Source organism: Drosophila innubila (assembly GCF_004354385.1).
Source record: "Drosophila innubila isolate TH190305 chromosome 3L unlocalized genomic scaffold, UK_Dinn_1.0 0_D_3L, whole genome shotgun sequence".
Classification (NCBI taxonomy): Eukaryota; Metazoa; Arthropoda; class Insecta; order Diptera; family Drosophilidae; genus Drosophila; species Drosophila innubila.
The window spans coordinates 14,220,389-14,242,061 of NW_022995376.1; the positions used below are offsets into that span (position 1 = coordinate 14,220,389).

General features: G+C 35.3%; 4 protein-coding genes across 4 annotated transcripts; 1 reads left to right on the forward strand and 3 right to left on the reverse strand.

The window, feature by feature from the left end:
* Window positions 1-185: 185 nt before the first annotated feature.
* On the forward strand, window positions 186-2,550 carry LOC117787676 (COMM domain-containing protein 4). Its single transcript, XM_034626262.1, has 4 exons — window positions 186-281; window positions 1,789-1,929; window positions 1,997-2,228; window positions 2,291-2,550. Exons 1-4 carry the CDS (start codon window positions 279-281, stop codon window positions 2,509-2,511), a joined length of 597 nt encoding a protein of 198 aa, XP_034482153.1. The 5' UTR covers window positions 186-278; the 3' UTR covers window positions 2,512-2,550.
* LOC117787675 (leucokinin) lies at window positions 260-1,370 on the reverse strand. The gene has a single exon (XM_034626261.1). It carries the CDS (start codon window positions 1,116-1,118, stop codon window positions 435-437), a length of 684 nt encoding a protein of 227 aa, XP_034482152.1. The 5' UTR covers window positions 1,119-1,370; the 3' UTR covers window positions 260-434.
* A 3,542-nt stretch (window positions 2,551-6,092) lies between the features above and the next one.
* On the reverse strand, window positions 6,093-7,277 carry LOC117787673. The gene is made up of 3 exons (XM_034626258.1): window positions 7,147-7,277; window positions 6,600-7,083; window positions 6,093-6,525 (listed from the first exon to the last, which is right to left on the reverse strand). The coding sequence occupies exons 1-3, from the start codon at window positions 7,208-7,210 to the stop codon at window positions 6,279-6,281; spliced, it is 795 nt and encodes a 264-aa protein (XP_034482149.1). The 5' UTR covers window positions 7,211-7,277; the 3' UTR covers window positions 6,093-6,278.
* Window positions 7,278-7,972: 695 nt separating this feature from the next.
* On the reverse strand, window positions 7,973-9,180 carry LOC117787674 (circadian clock-controlled protein-like). The gene is made up of 3 exons (XM_034626260.1): window positions 9,044-9,180; window positions 8,504-8,981; window positions 7,973-8,439 (listed from the first exon to the last, which is right to left on the reverse strand). Exons 1-3 carry the CDS (start codon window positions 9,102-9,104, stop codon window positions 8,232-8,234), a joined length of 747 nt encoding a protein of 248 aa, XP_034482151.1. The 5' UTR covers window positions 9,105-9,180; the 3' UTR covers window positions 7,973-8,231.
* Window positions 9,181-21,673: the final 12,493 nt, after the last annotated feature.

Here is a 21,673-nt window from a genome sequence, read left to right on the forward strand (position 1 = left end):
TATAATAAAGATTATAAACTACTAGTGTTGTCTTACATAACATATCAAACATACATAACATCAAAAAAAGATTGTTTGAAATCTCACAGAACCGCCAAATGCAATATCGATATATCGATATGACACAGACTTCCCTGGTGGTATCGCAAGTGCAGACCAATATGCTTATCGATATATTTCTATAAATGTGTTGGCTGTCGATAATTGCATATCATTCCTATTAAAATCAAACCAAAAAAAAATAATAAAACCAAAACAATTGAAACAATTTTACAAGGATGGTATGTAAACCTCTCGCTGCATATTTATTGTTTAAACATTTAGAGTAAGTGCTGGTAATTAAGTGTTTGGCATTTCATACATTTCTGGAGTGAGTTAGTTAGTAGGTGAGAACAATAACTGCTGTGCATTTGGATCCACTGGAAATTCTCTGATTAATAATAACTATGATCTGGAACTGCCGCCGCTGCCTCGGGAAGCGTGAGCATCGCCAGATCCTGTGAGCGTTTGCCTCCCCAGGAATGGAAGCGTTGCTTTTTGCCAAGAACAACCGAATTCCGTTTATCGTCGCGCTGCAATTTAAAGCGACAACGCTCGATGACCGCATCCCGAATAATTGCCGCAAACTCGACGTCATTGAACTGCGCCATCAGCAGCTTGAAGAAAGCCCAAATCTCGCCGCGCTGTGATGTCGGTGGCGGTGCGTATTGATGGAATAGCCAGACATCCGAGGAGCCATCCTCCGGAGTCACCGGACGTGCATTATACGCATCGCAAACATCCTCAAAGCTGAGTATGGCCTGGAGAATGAACTTACGATACTTGGCCAACTGCAACTCACAGGTGTTCAGCTCCACTTCTGTGGACGTGTGCGTGGGCAGCGCATACAATTGCCTACAGATGCCCATCAGTAATAGCAGACGCCAAATTTGCAACATAATTGGAGTTGTGACTGGATTAATCCTCTTGGAGCGCCACAAGAAACGCGTGCACTCGTAGATTAGCAATGAGCAACTGTGCAGGCAAATGGCACATCCAATGGTCTTATATACGCGCCAACGACGCGGATTTCCACACCACCACCACCCACTGACGGGGCTGTCAACTTTGAAGTTCATAAAATAATTATAAAACGTTGTCGTTTACATTTCTAAACCGTTACACACGGCTAAAGAGCGAGTCCTAATAAGCAAACGCCTTTTTGGATCCCTGTTGGAGGTGGAGGTGCGGAAAATAAGTCCTGCAACAAGTGTCATAAATTTACGGCGTGCTGTTAAGCTGCTAAACTGCTGGTCGTTCGTATTTTTTTTTCTGTTGCTCCCCCGTTGAAAATTTATTAATCCTGGCCATAGATAAACGTGACGTGCACTTGAAACTGAAAAGTGCTACAACACGAGTTTGCCTTTATATGCACGTTACAAGCTGTTCATTAGCTTGTGGCACTTGACAGAACGCCCATTGCCCCACCCCACCCCCCTTTCCACCACCCCTCCATTACAATTTGTGCACCCCTTTTTTGACTCCCTTGTCAGTTGAGTTGTATGTACAAATTGCTCGCTGATTAGCAGGCAAGCGAATGAAATTAATCATATGCAAATATGGTACACTTAACGCATTTCTTTCACTAGAACTTCTGGTTTAGCCCACTTGTTGCAAACGAACCCCTGCTCTTTAATTTACTTGGAACGTGACGAACACAGTGTCGGAGTGTAGGCGTTAAAAAACCCCTCATGGGTGTCCTATATACTACAATTGTTTGTATCTGTAATATAATTTTTCTATTTGCAGAAATTTCGCTTCTGTGGCGATGGCGATTGTCCTGATTGGGTTTTAGCTGAAATCATATCCACCCTCTCTAATCTGAGTGTCGACAACTTGGAGCAATTGACTCAGCTGGTTGCCAAGCGCATCAATGGCGAGCAGTTCGAAGTAAGTACACTACAATTAATAAGTTAAGAGGTCGTAACTCACCTCAAAATCAACTCATCCTTTACAGGAAACTGCAATCAGATCACTTACATCGACAGTTACAGATGATGGAAAAACGGCCGTTGCCTGTGTTCATTATATGCTAACAAATGCGGCTCGTTACAGCTGCACGGAGACGATATTTGGTGAGGAAATACAACAGCTTGGTCTGCCCAAGGATCATGCGTCAGCCATGTGTCGTGTTCTGCAGTCGCATGCCACAGCCATAAGACAGAAACTTATAGATAAGGCATTTAGAAGTAGGTCATGCCCTATATCAATAGATGATTCTTTTTGTAATGCATTTTATTTTTACTTTTAGTTAATGAACTACAGAGCATATGCAATGTTACCTCGCTGGGGGAAACGCCTCCAAATTGTGCCACCTTGAAACTTAAAATCTCGCAGGAATTAGTCGATGGACTACCAAAAGATACTACGCATATTGTTAATATTGAATGTGCTCAACTAGGAGCTTTGCTCGATGAAATGAAATTGGCGCGTGATATAATGCTTAAATATGAAAATAAAGATATTGTGTAGAAATGAAAGGGTGTGAACAAAAAGTTAAATGTAATTCCTTATATTCTGGGTGAAGATTCGCTCTTTGAGTAATTTATCTATGAATTTTGTATTATATATTTATTGTATAATTGGTTATACTTTTAATATACTAAAATACTTCTAATATACTTTTGATTTATTTCGCAAAATTTAATCTAAAAATGGCAATACCAATTAACTGCTTTGAGTGCCACCTTTGTTAACCATTTTATAAATTGCCCGCCGTTTGCAGAGCTTGGTCACTTTTTTTAAGCGTGGGGCAGCCTTGAATCTCAGGAAAAATATTACCGAGGCTGGCAACCTTGGTTATTGGAAAACGATGTGGCAACCTTTAAGTAATTCAACTCTAGCAAAGACACGAACCTATAGCTAATAAATTAATCATTACCGAGTACGCAAATTAAATGCAAATTATTATTTTATTTAGTTAAAATTCGCAATAATTTCACAATAAATTTAAAATTGAATGAACCTTTTTAATTCGGAATCATATAAAATAAAAAGATAATTTCTGTACATTTTGGGAGTCACCATTTAGTAAAAGAGTCGATACAATTCTATAATTTATGAATTCTAAAGGAATATATATCAGCAATACTATGTATACAGAAATATATTACAGCAGTTTATAATTGAAAATTTTTTGTATATTTCCAAGTTTATAAGATAAATTCTATTATATAGGGTTTATCTAATTATATTCATATGAGTTGTAGTTGCGCTCATATCACCCTCCCCATATATATTACAGTCATAAATGTAACCAAAAATCAACCACAGATTTAACCCTTTTCTGACCCAAAATACAAGCTCCCAATATTTTAGCCCCTGCCCTACCAAATTCGGCATGAACTGTATCAAATTTAATCAACTGGCGTGCAACCTGCCCTATTACTTTCAACTACCTTCGCCCAATTATTAATTATAACGTAACGTGCAGCGTAAATAAAGCGAAATTTGTTAATAAAAGATGGGCAAAAAGTTAACCCTTTTATACTCTAAAAAACCTCAGCCCCCAGACGATATATACTATGTATATATTTCTTCTTCCCATTGGCCTCTTAACCTTATCATCCGCTTGGCCACGGCAATTACCGGCGCATCCTTTTGGCCCTCTGCTGTGTGTGCAGGCCAGGTTATTAAAAATTATCTGCAGCAGTAAAATATAAAAAATATAAAAAGAAATTTCAATTAAAAAACGCAAAAAAGAATAAATTAATTTTGCTACAATTTCTAATTATGAGCAGCTGCGCAGCGTTAAATGTCAGGCCAAAAGTCGGGCTTAGCTTCTTTTTTCGATTCTTTTTTTACAAATTTGGCTGTATTATTTTTTCAATTAAACTTGACCATGTCAAAAAGTCACAAGAGTCGCAAAGTTCTCAAACGTTTACCCTATGCATATAAAATTATGTAAGCGGGGTAGAATAATTTGTGTACAGCGATACAACTAGTTAACTCAAAAAGTTATTAATACGCTCTATCATGTTTTTGTTTCTCTTATTTTTTACAGTAAAAATAGACTACTTTATAATAAAAAAAAGTATTTTAATCTTTTTATACTTGAACTTTAAACTTATTTTTAAAGTTCTAGTCTTAATTTTGAATACCAAATAGGATTTACTTTAATTTATTTTATCAATATTTTAAAATGTTGCTAGGATTTTTAGCTTAACAATTTACTACAGGGTGTCTCATCGTCTAGCTAAGCATCGACTCTTGCATTCTTTCTTGTTTCTATTCAACTTTTGATTGCTGCGCTTTTTTCTTTGGCTCAATTTTTTTTTACAGCCACATGTTGCTGACACTTGCAGCAGTCGTTGACTGCTTCCTTGCCCCTTGTCCCATCTCCCCTGCCTTTTTACCTTCTCTCTCATTTCATTCTGCACTTGATGTTTGATTTATGAAAGCCTATGGCAACTTGTGCCCCTTGCTGCCTCTCAGGATTGTCACCTGTGCACGCCTTAATTAAATTTCTCCTCGAGATTCCAATGAACTGCAGCATTGATTTCCCTTTGTGTCCACAGCACAAATAGTACAGTGAGAGAGGTAAATAAGTGTTCCAATTACTCAGACAACTATTTGGCCAACATTTAATTTTAGTTGCTGCTATTTGCCCAAAATGATATCTAAGCATTTGTCAGGACAGGATGAGGCGCCAGAATGTGGCAAGGGGGAACACAATTCGTGTAAACAAGGCGGCAATGTCAACAAAATGGGCGGCAATGACACGTAATACGAGATTTGGCTGGGAGAGTACTACCCGACACGTAACGGCAACCAAAACTTGTTTGATGCCTGCCAAATAGCGAATGTTGCACGGGTGGTTCAAGAAGTTTCGTAAAGTTATGTTTAAAATGAACAAAATAATTTAGCCGAATAACTTCAAGGCTTTAAAGAACAGTAGACAATTTCTGTATATGAAAAATATAAAAGAATTTTGATGTATCCAATAAATAAATAAATAAAAATGCTTAGCTTTTGCTAATAATATTAATTTTGTTGTTGATACACATTGTAGATAAGTACGGAAAATCTGAATTGAATTTGAAAAAGATAAACTTTTATAGGATAATTGCTCAAACAATAATTTATATTTAATAGTCAAATTCTTATTTAAAACATCATCTGAAAAACAATGTAAGCTTACATATGCATTATAAGAATTCAAGGATATTTATCAAAATTTTAATTATAAACATATTCAAATTGTGATGTAATGTATTTTCTGTACAATATTTTCATAATTTTATCATAATTATTTCTAGCATCCCTCGCTGTCTATGATCTGAGTACGTCATAGTCCCCCATCCTGTTTAGCAATTGTAATCTGCTGTGCTGGCAACGCCTAAACATGTGTACCGTTTGCTTGGGTGTCCTCGATCTGGCAATGCTGTCACATTACGCGCCTGTTACCATATCTTTACAACTGTATCTACAGATCGTCCTCCACGCACTTACTATATGACAAAGCACAGAACTTAAAAACCGTATGCATGTGATTTGAGGGCAACCCCCAACCCGCCACCCACCACCCGTTGCGATGCAGAGGAGGGGGATGGAACATAGCACAAGTGTCTGCCTTTTTGCCTTTTTGAGTCGGGAATTTTACGGAACTGAATGAGTTGGTTTGGTTTGGTCTGGACTGGGTGTTTGTCTGGTGGTGGGACTGTCGTTTAGCTGCTAGTACTTCCGTTCCGGTTTTTAGTTTAGCGCTCGATGCCAACCCTTGTGGGTGGGCCACTTTAGCCACCCTTCAGGGTATTTGTTGTGGGTTCTTTCGCGTTCAAACGCCGAAAATACTTTTTGACTTTTTCAATTTGACTTTTGTTCATTTGTGTTGTCGAGGTTCGAGCCGTATTATTCCCCCTTATGTGTAATAATGACATAAACGTTTCGCTAAATGCCTACGTATTTGGCATAAAAGAGCAGGGGACTGGAACAGGGCATCATTGTATTTGATGAGCTTTTAAAGAAAGTAAATGCTGACTAAAGTAAAATAGTTATATTATATTTATATTATACTATTTTCTAATAAAAAAAAAATCTTATTTCAAGTCGTTCATTATCGATACATAATTACACACATAATTTTGGTCTACAATCTTTAATTCTGTTTAATCTCTGTAATTAAAGCGAACGTGAGAATTGAATAATACTCTGTTATAAAAACCCGTTAATTGACTTATAGTCATAACATGTTTTTCTCGAGTGTGTCTAGTTAAAGCTTCCTGTTCTGATTAGCTTATTCATAGCACTGGTTGCTTTGTAACTTTTAAAGCTTTATTTCGATCAAGACCGGGCAGAAACAAATCATCGTACGAGATCCTATCGAATATGTCTTTTATCATGCCCAGAAAAACACCGGCAAATGTATCTAATATTGGCAATTCCCATTCATTCCAGACCTCAAGCCAGTGTTTATTAAATATACGATTTATAAAAATCGTCAAATCGCTGTTCTCCTTAAAAAGGTCTTCCATCCATAGAATCCAGCTACATACATGAGTTTTCATAAATTGTTAAAGCATATTCAAAATTAGTATTAGAACTTTGTCTTCATCACTCACCGATCGATTTGGACACTTGGCACTAGCTCGTAGATCTTTAGATAACGTTTATTTTTACGAAATTCAGTCGTACCTTTCAGTTTTAGGGTGAATCGCAAATTCTGAAATTCTGAAGTGGATTCACCCGTTAGATTCATTGTAAGAAATCCAATATGACCCGTCGCATGGAATAAACCCTTGTGAACCAAACTGGGTATTCGACCAGAGATCGTTAGATGTGTGGTTGTGGGATCCTTTTCGAAGCCCTCAACTTTCGTTATTGTTGTATTCTCAAATCCATAATTCACTTGTTTAGTTAATTTCACACGCATCCAAATTGGTGCAGATTGATCGGTTTCTAAAAGTCGCGCATCTCCTATATCGACCACATCAATTGGTTTTAGTCCGATTTCAGGTATTCCTTTCGGATAATGCTTTATAACGTAATTCATCGAATCTATAATACATTTCTCATCTCCATAGTGACATTTTGTTATTTTGTTTGCTGTAAGTATAGTGGAATTAATCAGAATTATTTTTAGTTATATATGAAAATACTTAGACTTACGTATAGCTTTGCAAAGAGTCACCATTAGAAAAAGTAAATAAAAAAGATAAATATTAGAAATCATCTTTGTTTTAACTGATTTAAGTATTTATTTCTTTTAGTTGCAGCTCCGTACGCGTGCTGAATGTTTGGTAGCTCCGCTTAGAATAAGTTAACGACTTGCAATAGTTAAATGTAGAACCAGTTGCACAGCTTTAATACTCGCATTACAGTGATCGCTCGCATATTAGAGCACGTGCTTTTCGAAATTAGCTTTAACTCTCAGTAAAGTATTTTTTGAACAGTAAATTGAAGAAATCATTAAGATGTCTTTTTACTGTGCGATTACTGTATTTCATTTTGTAGCTAACTAAAGTAAGAGTAAGAGAGAGAAAGAATGCAGTTAGATAAAACGAGAATTGCTGAATTTATTAGGTTCACTCAATAAAAATAATTGAATAAGTTAAACAATTAGAATAACTAAGTATTTAGCAAAGCTGTGATTACTTATGTACATTCGGAATAATGAGGATTACGTAGCAATACATAAGTAAAACTAAAACTATAAATATTTATGACTTTTTATACTGTTATTTTCTCACATTTATTCTCTTATTTCCGATTTACGTTTGCCTATTTCGTAACACTTGTTAGATTAATATACTTTATTTCGATAATAGGGTAGAAGCATGTATTGCTATTGAATGTGTTTTTAATCAGAACTAGAAGTAGAGAGAATGTGCAAGAAAAGAGAGCAAGATAGAAGAGAGAAAGAGAGCAGTTTCATAAAACTCGTAGTACAACGTTTATTAAAAGTAATAGTTAAGAAAAATTACATAAAAATAAAATGAATGATAACTGCAGTGTTTATTTATATCCGTAATGTTGACGATTATATAATGGCGAAATACCAAGCTAAAGGTTAGTCTAAGCGTAATATATTAAAATGACATGTTGTTTTATTATTATTAATTAATTAGTTGTATTCTAATTATTTTTTAATACAACTATCTGTTCCAAGCTGGAGCTGAATATGAGATCACTGCTGAGGTTTTCGTAGGCCTTAATGCACCAAAATTTTATAATGATTCATTTCGATCGAGAACTTATAGCAGATCAATAAGAAACAAGTCATCATACGAATTCCTATCGAATGTCTCTTTGACCATGCCCAAAAATACTCCAGAAAATGAATCCAATATTTGCGTTTCCCACTCATTCCAAACCTCAAGCCAGCGATCATTAAATATTCGATTGACTAAAATGGTCAAATCGCTGTTCTCCGTAAAAAGGTCTTCCATCCACAGAATCCAGCTATATTAATGGGGGTTGAATAATATTTAGTATAGATTTGTAATAAATATTGGAATTCACTCACCGATCTATTTTAACAATTGGTTTTAGCTCGTAGATCTTAAAATACCGTTTATTATTTCGATATTCAATTGCGCCTTTAAGTTTTAAGGTAAATCGAAGTTTCTGAAATTCCGATGTAGATTCACCCGATATGTTCAACGCAACTAACCAGACTCGTCCCGACGCATCGAAGAGACCCTTGTGAACTAAACTAGGTATATGGCCAGAGATCGTAAGAACTGTTGGATCTTTTTCGAAGCCCTCAACTTTCGTTATTGTCGTATTCTCAAATCCATAATTCACTTGTTTTGTTAAATTCACACCTATCCAAGTGGCTCTAGATTTATCGGTTTCTAAGAGCCGCAGATCCCCTATATCAACCACATCAATTGGTTTTAGTCCGATTTCAGGTATTCCTTTCGGATAATGTTTTACAACGTAATTCATCGAATCTACTATGCATTTTTCATCTCCAAAATGACATTTTTTGATTTCTTTTGCTGTAAATATAATATAATTGATGAGAATAAATTTAGCATTTACTGGAAATTTGACGACTTACGTAAAGCTTTGCAAAGAGTCGCCATTAGAAGGAGTAAATAGGTGTAAAAATTATATACCATCTTTTTTTAAAGCGCTTGAATTATTTATTCATTAGTTGCAGCTCCGCAAAAGTGTTTAACGTTTAGTAGTTGTGCTTGAACTAAGTTAACCAAATGCAATATTCAACTGAAATAAGCACAATGTAAGAACCAGTTTACTCACATTACAGTGATCGCTCGTTGCTGTTAAACTTTTGTTTTAATACCTGAATCAATTCTCAAATTTTAAAATTGTGGACAACTGTAAAAGAGTTATAGTTTTTACCGGATCATTACTGTTGTCTAGCTCTAGAGAGAGAAAGAGAGTGAGAGTGAGAGAGAGAGATAGTGAGAGCGGAAAAGAGACAGAACATAGTTACAGAAAACTTGTATTACATTAATTTATACATACTTAATATACAATTGCCGCTCTAATGCTTGTTGCTTAAATTATTATTATTATTTAAGTAGTAGATTGATAGAATTGCTTATTTCTGTGTAACAGCAATCGTTTTAAACTTTTAAAATTTTCGAGCTACGGTGAATACCCTACAAATGTATTCATTATTCTGTGCGTGAGTCTAGTTATCCAATTCAACTTCAGAGTCTATGTCAAAGTCATAGCTAAATATTCAATATTCAAATGCACTTGTTGTTTTGAATGCTGGCAACACCTGAGCATAAAAAGTTATCGCTCCCATTCCCATTCCCATTCCCTTTCCCATTCCCAATTCCGTTTTCGCTCGCTTATGCAGATTGACTGCTTCACATTAATCAACGCATAAATTTAACGCATTATTATTTATGTGCCTGCTCTCAGCGACTGTTCCCCTTGTTGGTGTTGTTGTTGCTATTATTGTTGTTGCGGATTTCATTTCGAAAATAGAAATTGTTTTACAAATGTCACGCCCCAACCCAAGTTTTCCGCCCTTCCTTGGGTGGGAGCTAAGAAAATAAATGGCGCTAAAATGATTCAATTACGCGAGCCAAAAAAGCCAAAAAAAAATCGAGAAAAATGTGGAAACAGGTGGAAGCGTGGGCGACAAATTCTTGAAATTAAAAGGCGTGGCATGAGAATAATTTTTCGACGTGTTTATTGGCGGCGGCTGCAGCTGCGTTTTTTCCCCTCATTCAGAAAGGCGACATGTAATAAGCGAAAATAAGATTTTAATTGCCACTTTATGGGTTGCGTTAAATGGCATTTAAATGCCACCCAATGATGTCAAAGAGGTGCTAAGGAACCAGGCAACACCTGTGGGAGCTCAACCAAACCAGGCTCATCTAACTTGAATGTTCAGCAAATTGAACTACACTAATTGCTGTATGCTTATCTATGTATGTATTTGATTCTGTTTGTGCGTATCGATGATAGCTTTTGGGCTGTAGGAGAGGGATGACAATGGAGAGAGAAGGAGTACCTCAGCTCTAGCATTTGATGTTTACTATTGCGCATTAGCTGGATTTCGTTTTGGTGCCCCAGCGTGGCAAATGCGCAATTTCAACTCATTCTATACATCCAAAATCATCCTTCTCATCCTTTCGGTTCACGCTCCACTGCACAGACCGAAAGAGGCAGAGAGAGAGAGAGATAGAGAGGGCAAGAGTATCTTTTAAGTGGGTTCGTCACGGTCTGTGAGTCCGTTTTGGGTTATCCCTTTTTTGGTCCCGGGATTTTGCACTTTATTTAATGTTGGTTTTATTGTCAACGCAAGTAAATCACCGTTGTCATTTATTTATGATTTCATTAGTTAAATGGCAATTACATAAATAAATGCAATAAACAATTGTTTTTTTTTTTGTTTAGCTAATTTTTTCTAAGATTCAGTTAAGTTTCGATTACAATTACTAAAACTAAAAATAAACTCCATAGAATGCTTTGACTTAGTTTCCTTAAATCTTTTAACAAAATTTGTTTTCTTGAAATTTACCATTTTCGGTCTTGTATGTAAGTTTACCAATATTAATTCTTAAAATCAAATATATACCGTGTTCTATACTCCTTAGGCTCCACTTGGTTTTTATAAACTAAAAATATGACTTCTTCCTGGGACAGTTACTTTGATCTTGTGTACCTTTGCTTCAGTTTATAACTGTTGCAACTTTTATTGAGCCTCTTTGAGATGAGATTCCAGTCAATTTAAAAGCAAACCTACAAAATGCTGAAAATTTGTGGTTTTGGATGCGGTATTGCGGTGTCCAACAATATAAGTGGTCCACAATTCTGTTCATCATGTGGGAAATGCTCATCTGGCTGCTCGAAGCCCTAATTTACCTGCTTTGGGTGTTGCCCAGAGATTTGAGATTTGGCTGACACCGCGACTCTGGATCCTATTGCTGTAGTTGCTTAAGAATATCATCAATTATCGAACTTCACAAGTTACTATCGAGGCATAAATGTAGATAAGGTCAACAAAAATAAAAATAGTCAAGGGCATTCTAAAATATAACTAATTAGTAATGGTCGTATTCTACAAATTTAACAAACAGAAAATCGAAATTATATATTAGCTTTTTAAAAATATATTTAATTTTCTGCTTAGTAAAAAAATTATTATTATTGAATAATCCTCGAATAATCTTACAATCAATGCTATGCGCCATTTTAATGACATTATTTGGCAAATAGCTAAGAGCTATACCTGAAGCTAACCTAAAATCAATCGTAAAATAGTAATAAATATTTATTTACAACAATGATTGCTGTTGTTGTTACTGCTGCTGTTGCCGTAACACATGTAAAGATTATAAAAATGAATTTTTATTACTGACCAAGCATCAGCAACACAAAGCGTGCAAAATCTGAGTCGACCCCAAATGCACTCAAATTTTAAAATCAAGAATTGACGATTATGCAAAAATCCACAACAGTCATACACACAACACCTTTATGGTAGGGCGGATTTGTGGCAAAGGTCTCCATATATGATTTCTTGCCACCTCTTGAGTATGACATTTGTTTTATGCCTACGCTCAGGCTGCGGTCCCATAAAAGCCTACATCTTGAGAACACATGAGAGCTGCCAGGCGATAAAAGTTAAATATGCAAAAATGAAAATCTATAATTTTTTATGTGCTTTTTCTGCGACAACAGGCGGGTTCAGAGCACGGTCATGTTGCCACATTATGTTGCCATTTTTATGTTGCACACTCGCGTGTTTCCTTTTTGTTTTGTTTTTTTTTTTTTGGGACTAATTTGACCCCATCTTCGTCTGGTTTGCAATTTGTTGCGGTTTTTCGGCATTGCCGAAATATAGTTTTTTTTATAGTTTTACAATATGTCGACTCAGTTTGGCTATCAAAGTTGCATTTGCTGTTGTTTTGTATTGAATTATGTTTGTGTATTGCGCATATTATTCCGATTACAGGTTAGGGTGAGTCGGTAGCATGTGCAGAGTGTGGGGAGGAGAGCTAGCGCTTAATTTCCAAGCTAATACAGAGAATAGGGAGTGGATAAGCTATTAGCTTTTGTTAGCTATTTTATCAATTTAGTTTACCAATTTTTTTAGTGCGAAAAGGGAGTTTCATTTTCATATTTATTACACTTAATTAGCTGAAATCGGTTGAGAGTTGTCAGATCTTTCACTGAAATGTTTATCAACTTAGTTTTGTATACTTTTTTGAGGCGGATTATAAAGTATGGAAAGTTGCGTAATTCAAAATAAATGATTCAGCTATTTAATTTTTCAGTTCCTTTTGTTTACATTAAAATTTTTTTTATTTAATTCTTCTTAAAATGTACCCTTCATCAGTAAATTTTTGTTATCAATAGCCTTCCCCTGTCAATAAATTTGTAATACCCCAGCTTATGGTCAGCATTTGAAAGGCTTTCCTCAGGCTATAGCTGAAAAATTTCAACACGTGTTTGGGTTAACACCCTTATAATATGACAACCCCCAACTAGATCCGCGTATTGTTTTGCCCATTTTTTAATGTCTGTTGCCTGAAAACAAATCCCACGATTTGTAAGCTCTGTAAAATGTTATCTCTAATGATTAGAATTTAAATTTTTGGCGCATAATTTACATGAACATTAAACGAGCAGCAAACCACGACATCCACATGAATGATGAGGCGTCGGCACGCGGCCAACCGCAGATACCCTGTCAACCCGCCCTCCTTCCCGAGTTCCTGCTCCTGCTTATGGTTCTCCTCCTCTCTAGTATATTTTTCCGGTTTGCCGCCTCTGTCAATCCGTGGGATGTGCCAACAAGCAACTATTAAACGCTTAATGGCAATTTCATTGTATGGTCTGATATCAGTTATCCAATAGTAGTAGCCGGATCGAGTCATGGCCACATGTTTGTTGTGATTACATGTGAGTTGACACGCCGATTTCCCGCTCACTCGCTCGTCCCTTCTCGTGGGCGTTTGAGCCACGTGACCTGGTCACGTGTCCGCAATTCGGTAACAAAAAAAAATGCTACAAGTTTTCCGCCTGCTTCGAACTCAACAAGAGTATTTTAAATCCGTTAAACAGTTGGTTACAGTCCAAATGAGCAATATACAGTCGCTTCATATTTCTTATAATAGTCTCAATCCGAAATTATATGAAAAAAACCTAAACTAAAGTAAGTGCTTAATATTAATGATATTTAATATATATTTAAATAAATTGTTTTAATTATTAATAAATTAATTATAAAGATATTTGGGTGGTACTCTATATATCTGTATTATTTTTGGATTAAAATAGTTCAAATGTCTTTAAAAAGTTTAAAAATTTAATATATTTAAACAAATTTGTTCTGTAATACCTTGATTGTTAAAATATAATATAAATAATTTATTAAGTAAGAATAAATAATAAATTTTTGCGTTCAGGTTCGAAAATATGTCAAATTCTATATTAATGTACCTTTGTAAGAGTATTCAGATTTCGTCACATAGTATTTCCATGCTGTTTTGGTGAGTTTTAATGTAATCAAATTATGAAAATAATATAAGGGCGTCAAGTAAGTCAAGTTGGCAAAATGTTGAGTGATTGTTTTCGCACGGCATCTCCCTTTTTCCGCCTCCTGCTGTGATTCACTTAAACAACCCCTTTGGGGGCGAGGGATGCCGAAATAAATTATATTTAAAATGGCCTGACCCTGGTACCCGTAGCCGTCCCTGGGCATCATACTCATCCCAGTGGGTGTTTCTATTTCAACACTTGAGACCCACTCAGTTGGCTCCAATTGGATTTGCGTTTGGTGCTTAGAGGCCTTGAGTCATCAGAGGCATGGTGAGATGTGGGTTTCATGGAGGCTGTTGGGTTCCTTGGGTTGGCTTTTCGGTGAATCGTCAGACCGCCCACGAGGCTTTGCTTATTACTTTTAAAAACATTAAACTCTTGCAGCGTGTTTGTTTTGTCTTGTTCGGTGTCTCCCTTGTTAGTCCTGTTGTCAAAATGACACATCACGAACTTTTTTAATTTGTTTATGATAATTTACGTATTATGTAATGCTTTGAGACATGTCTGGTAGTCATTTATTATGAAGAAAGAGATGAACATACAAGTAAAATCGCTGCAAATGGTGTGAAATGAGTTGTGTCTGATATTCCATTTTATTTTCTGTAGATTGAAGATAATAGATTCGTTAACAATGAGAATATTCTTGACAGATTTCCTTTATTTTAACACAGTAATTTTACAAGGATTGGTCCTGAATTATTTGTTTAAGATAGTTTATTTATATTCACAAATATCCGATGAGCCATTTAGTTTTTAATTTTAAAATCCTATGTAATTAGTCTTAATTGTTCATTTAAGATTTTTTATAACTTTTTGTTTTTCAACTTCGTTTCTAAAATGGTTTCGATATACATATGTTTTATTGAGTTTTAAATAATTTCACTTTTTTTTTAAATCACTTAATAATTAGTAATTCAAAGCTTTAGTGAGCCTAATTTTTTTTAAATTAGAAATATCTTTTCCAAGTGTTGAAATTCTCTTAGATTAACTAATTTCTATATCTATAAAACAGTGATGTCCAAAGTTGGATAAAGTTAGCTATAAAATACATATTCGCAACACATGTTATAGGAAAAAGTACTTTTTAGCCTACTTTGGACACCAACGCTACAAATGCACTGGCAAAAAATAAACTGATCAGGCAGCCAGAAGCTTTTAATATAGTTTCTATAACATTTGTTGAAAATCAAATTTTTTTAATAAACTGTTTAATAAATCAGTTGGACAGCAGTGAATATAAAGTAACTCCTTGCGATTTTGCAGTGCAATCAATCTCAGTCTTACAGCGCTTAAATGTTGTGTGCAATATGCGCAGATTAATTAATTTATATTAACATACACACATACACAAACACACAGAAGTGAACAATAGCAAGTAAGGATGTTGCTGTACATTAATTAATCAAATCAAATGCATGAGTTCCACTAATCATATGCGTTCTATTTGTAGCAACAACTGGATATCAAATCAGCGTCCAAAATGCGCTCAACTTGCATGTCAATTACAGCTGGCAATTCCCCTCCACATTACCTCCTACCCTTCCTTCCTTCCCCTCTTCCTCTTGTCGTTGCCAGTCCTTCTCGGCCTTCAGCTAATATTCAAAGTCAATCGGCAGAGCTGATGAACTTGTCGCACGAGGGTCGGCCAATATGAGATCAGGGTTTGAGTCTCGATTATTCATGCTATACACAGAATGTATGCAAATCGAATGCGAATTGCGAGCGTCATAATCACAGAGCTGAAATCGGCATCAGGACATTGGCAACAAGAGGACAGGGGTAACGGGACATCGATATCATTTTCATTTTGGCCAATTTCATGCTAAATATGACGACATTTGCGTTTAATAGTTGATAAGCCTACAACAAAAAACTCGCCGCGAGATGCAAATTCAATTTTGCCATTCTAAGTCGTAGCTGCAACGAATTGATATGCCCTTAAAGAGGGTAATATAAATTTTTTAATCATTATGTCACCCATTGAAGCAGGCACAAATAATGAAATAGTCCGTTTAACTAACTATGTTAAATCAAAATATTAGAATTTCTTATAATTTCAAAAGATAATATAGTTGATATGATAATATTTATAATTATAATTAAAATAACTGAAAGATTTTGAAAGCTTAAAACGATTTATAAGGATTAAATTCTTGCTGAGTTTTATACATAAACATAGTGACTGAGAGTTTCTAATCCTGCCTTAAAAAGAGTATATAATCTTCGTCATTTAAATTTCAGCTTCTTTTGGTTTTCATTTTTATTGAATTTTGAATGGGTTGCTTGGCCCCTTTGGCTGAGCGAGCGTCAGGCTTTTTTAATTTTTCTAAAAAATGCATTGGCAGATCTGTCTGGAGATTTATGCACACGCAGCTGTCTGTTGTAATTTTTAGCATAGATTCTTTTCTATTGGTTTTTTGAATTTTCTGTATTTTGAAATTCCTTCTTTTTTTTTTGTAGTGGTCGCGATTTATTGTGCGCAATTTTTTTTCTATCTTTGCGCTGGACGCGCACATTGAAAACGAATCACGTGAAATCTAAATAGCATCATAAATCAGACAACGACGGCAGGTTGCTTCGCTGTGGATTCGCTGGATTCGTTGGATTCGTTGGAATACGTTGCATTCTGGTATTCGGTCTCACCGTTTTGGCCAGACAATGATATATGTTGGCCCTCCCTTACCTTTTCGAAAAAATAGCAAATGCGTTGCTCGACTCGCATGTGTATGAAAATGGCAAATCGCTAGACGGCCTTTGATTGCGCGATACTTCCCGCCTCCTCCCACCAAAGTGCCTCCTCCGCCTAGTATGGATTTTGGAAAAAGGTAGCAGTGGTCATTTGCTCAGCCTGTTCCCCAGGCATCTATGTAAATGCAAATGTTCCTCTGTGGCGGCCCATAAATATAGATGTGGGAGTGGCTTTGCTTTGGGAGTGCTACGAGTCGAGTAGTTTCGGTCTTCGAGACTATACAAAATGGCATTGCCTTACACGCCTTTTGTTTATTTATTGACGCCGTGTAGCTTGCCAATTCTTATAACTTATGTGATAGTCTTTCACATTTTTTTTTGTTTATTTTTTGTAGGTACGAGTATGATTTATGCCTGATGAAGCGATTGCCAAAAAGTTTACTGAAACTCGTGGTTCTAGACCCTTTTTTATGGCCTTTCAAATATTGATATACAAGTATTTGTAAGTATATCAAATCAATAAATATGTTAGTTACCGTTTAAATTTAAAAAAAGGTAGAACTTAATAGTTATAGTCACTTTACTTATTAAACTTATCTCAGCTTCTTGGCTAAAATCCTAATTGAATAAATTTCCTGAATTAAAAGTAATAATATATGTATATGCTAGTTTTTTTTAAAGACTGCTCATAATTCAATTGAAAAATATTCTTACTGTATATTAATTATTCAGACTAAACTACAGCTTATAGACTGTTTTTAAAACTTTTGTCAAGTGAACCATATTAGCAGAATTACCATAATTACCATGAAAAGCATTGCGGAAAATGATTTACACCACAACCAACTGTCACAGGATCTTAAGAGGCTTGGACATAAAATGAAATTGTATTATTAATATAACGAGTATTACTTGCAATTACTTAGTCACACCCGTATAGATTCAGATCCGTATAGTACTTCGGTCATTTCACCAACACATAAGCAGATTAATTATGCGACTTTTGCTATTTGCCGCGCACACAGATTTTGCACCGAGGGATCGCATGTGGTCGTGATATAGTTGGGATGGGAATTAAGGGAGTTTCGGCCTCTCTAATTAAACGATAAGCACAAATTGACCCCCACGAGATGTGGCACCCCATTTGCCCAGTACGAGTACCCGTGTAATGCTATTAATACATAAATCTGAATATTAATTTCGCCTCGCCTCGCGTCGTCGGCACAAAATGGATTATGAACTCTCATGTGCTAGAATGTTATACCATTTATAAGGCTTGCCAGCATTTTCCTATTATTGTTTGTAATTAGAATTAGAAATTTTGTGTGTGCGTTGCGTTTTCCGTTTATTATTGTTAACACATGTGTGCCCTTTTCCATTATTTGGTAAGCAGAAATCTAAACATAGTTGCTGATATGTTTCTATCTGAAATATTGGTTAATATTCTGTTTGACTTTGACTACTTTTCTGCCTTATGTGTAGCACATTAAAATGTTAAATGAAATGACGTAAATTAATTAGACAGATCTAAGCCAACAAGCAGGGGTCAAGAGACTAATTGTTATAAAGTCTTAAGATTTAGTAAGGTTAAATAGAATTAATATACTTTAGAAACCATTTTTATTTCTGTAGAGGTGTACTTCTATTAAAAGTATCAAAGGATTCAACTATTATGCAATTTTACTAACAGTTCTTCGAAATAGTTTCAATAAGCAAGTGCAAACTTTGTAAATGTAATTAAATATGCTATTTAAAAAAAAAAAAAACAAAAATGTTCTAGACATACATCTTAATATAGAAATCCTTGAATCGATATAGTATTATATTTATGCTCTTAAATGGCTTTTTATGCCAATTATCTAAACATTATTTCAAAGCAGATGTCATAATTCACTATCTTATCTATTTATTTGGCTATTTACCTCGATTTAAGCACAAAGTTTCTTTACGAACCCGCAAAGAAACAAACAACCCAAATCTGTAGTTGTCCCTCTATATTTTAACTAATTGCAATTAGAAACTGATTTACTTAATTTGTTTACATTGCGGTGTCGTTACCAGAAAGCTGTGAGCCAACTTCTAAATTTATAGATGTGGGTAAAATTTTGGCATATTTTTCCAAAGGAAACTTTAGACATTTGCGGTTTGCTTTGTGTATTTTGGTTGAAAGATGCGCCAAAATCTAGAATGTTTGAAAATTTATGGCAATATGTTGAAAATAAAACATTTTAATTAGCTAATTGAGATGATCCAAATAGAGAATAAATTATGATCAGATTTCTAGAATTATTAATAATGCCATTTTTAATTAATTTCTATTAGTTATTCATAAACATATTGTAATAGGATATTATAATATTATATTTGTAAGACAACTAATATCCTATTGTCATTAATAGCTTGCAGTGATATAACTCTTTGACTACGTGTGTTTTTGAATACGGACTTTGATTTATGTAATGTCGCTTTTCACTCAACTTATGCTCAAGTGTATATCATTCAGGCATCTACTAAATAACGTTAAGCTTCGCACAATTCTAAGTAAGGCCATATATCAAGGGAGGCATTCCCCGAATGAGACATATCCCCATGCATTACCACAAGTTGCCCGTGGCCAAGTCGCTGACAAAGCTTTTAGTGTCACTTGAAACAATTCTGTGAATTTCCCCCTCGCTCTCTTCCAGAAGAGAGAGCTGCCCAAGTGATAATTGAATTAGAATATGGCTCACAAACACACACACACACACACACACACATACATACATGAGCACTTGGCTATAACTTTGCTGAAACAAAAAATACAACACATGTGCGACATCATTTAGACGGGGCAAGGATTTTGGAAGAGGGGTTCCGATTTTGGTTCGGGTTGGGTAGCCAAAGAAATATTATGCTTTTAACAATTTTAGCATTTTCTCCATTTACATACATCTTAATTATTTCTCAAGATGGTTTTTGTGTGGATTACAAGCACACACGCTGTGCGAAAGAGAGCCAGATATGTAGGTAGACAGAGAGAGAAAGAGGTGGAGACATGTGTGTGGCAGAGGGTTGTTAAATGTAACTGGTAGCATCCTTGGCGTCGTCGTCATTTTTACATTTGCATTTCCAGCTAATTTGCTTAAATGTTTTTAGGTGCCCCGCATTTCTCTCCGAATGTTGCAATAATAATAACTTGCGACTTTGTCGTTCAACATATTTTTACGATTTCGTAGATTACGACATGAGAGGATTTCGCTAATTACTTCTCCACACACACACACACACACACTGTTTTAATTATCGTTGGTCCCATTAGCGTTCCATCTTAATTCTCATATGTTGCTTTTACTAACTAAAATTAATTGCAATTTAAATGTTAATTCAAGTCTATCGTACTAGTTGAATTTGAATTTGGCGCCAATTCAATGCTCCAGCGTTAATGAAAGCAATTCTAATATCGAGTATGCCGTTAAAAGTTCTGAAATTTCACACAAAATCAAAAAAATGACAACACCATGAAAATCATCCCCTAATTAGGTGCTTAGCCTTACCCTAAATATGATCGGTTAATGATAGGGTAAAGAATGAGCAACAAAACTATTCCAACACAAAAAAAAAAAGAAAGAAGGACAGAAAGGGAGCGGTTTTCAATGATCAACCCCCTGGTTGACTTTTTGTATATGTTCAAAAGTCAATTGGGAGAAATTAATTTAGCAAAAATCCTTTTGTATTTCACAGTCAGCCGAGTGTTTTGCCACGTCTTTGATGAGGGACTGACAGTGGTAGTGAAAAGTAATTTGTGCACTAATAAGGTCACACAATAGAAACAATACACAGTGAGAAATTGTAGAAACTATTAGATATAAGAAAAATTTGAATTTATTTTACTTTAATCAAAATGTATTAGATCATATTTTTTATTACTTGCAAAGGATATTAGTTGAATTTTATTTTCTCATGGGATTAGTATTTTTTATTCATGCTACTATATAAGAGGAAATATTCTAGAAAGTACATTAAGCAATAACTGTTTAAAAAAAGGCACATCTATTTCATATCTTTTTTTCAGTATTATATTTTTTTGTATTATAATTTAAATTTTTTATATGCATGCTTTGCGATTTTGAGTTCCCTAACTTACTCGACGATTTTGTCCAGTGTATCTACGCGCACAATATATCTACGCATTTCCCCTATAGAAACAGCAATTGTTTATATCCTCACACTCATATATATAATCACATTTACACTAATTGGGTGATGGTGATCAATCAAAAGAGAAAAATTATCTATATGGTTGCAAGAATAGACTGAAACTCTCGAAGCGTCGGGCAGATTGTCAAAGCAAGAGAGTACGGGACGTAAACCTGAAATTGAACTCAATGAACCGATTTCCGGTTGTGTGTGCGTGCCGTGCCTGATCCTGGTCCTGGTCCTGGGTACCTGAACCTGAATCTGAACCAGATTGTGCATTTGACAGGCGATCAACCCCTCGTAACAACGGAAGCACTACGACGCAGCTGAATCGACTTTTGGCACGACCTGAGTTGTCCCTCTCCCTCCTCCTCCTGTTCCTGTGTGTTGTCACCGCTACCATTATCCTTGCTAATTTTGCAGCTCAATGAGTCTTTGGAATTGGGTTTAGTTTCCTATCATTTGGGTGATCTTTAATTGCGCAGCTTGGCAGCGTATTACACCCTATCAAAGGCGAATGAATTGAGTCTAAAGTGTGATAAATGGATTTTTGAAAAGTCCGAAAACAGGCTGGGATTGTCACTAGAAGACTCTCATCATACATCTTTGGTATAATTAGTTATCGTCTTATTTGTTGCTTATTAATTACATTCTTTGTGTACTTTATAATATGTTGATTTTTTATCATGATTTCTTCGATAAAGACAGCTGCAGTTTTCGACAAAAATTTGCGGGTACGTCACTAAAAAACTAAATATTATAGAATCAGAAAAAATTCCAACAAAATTCGTAT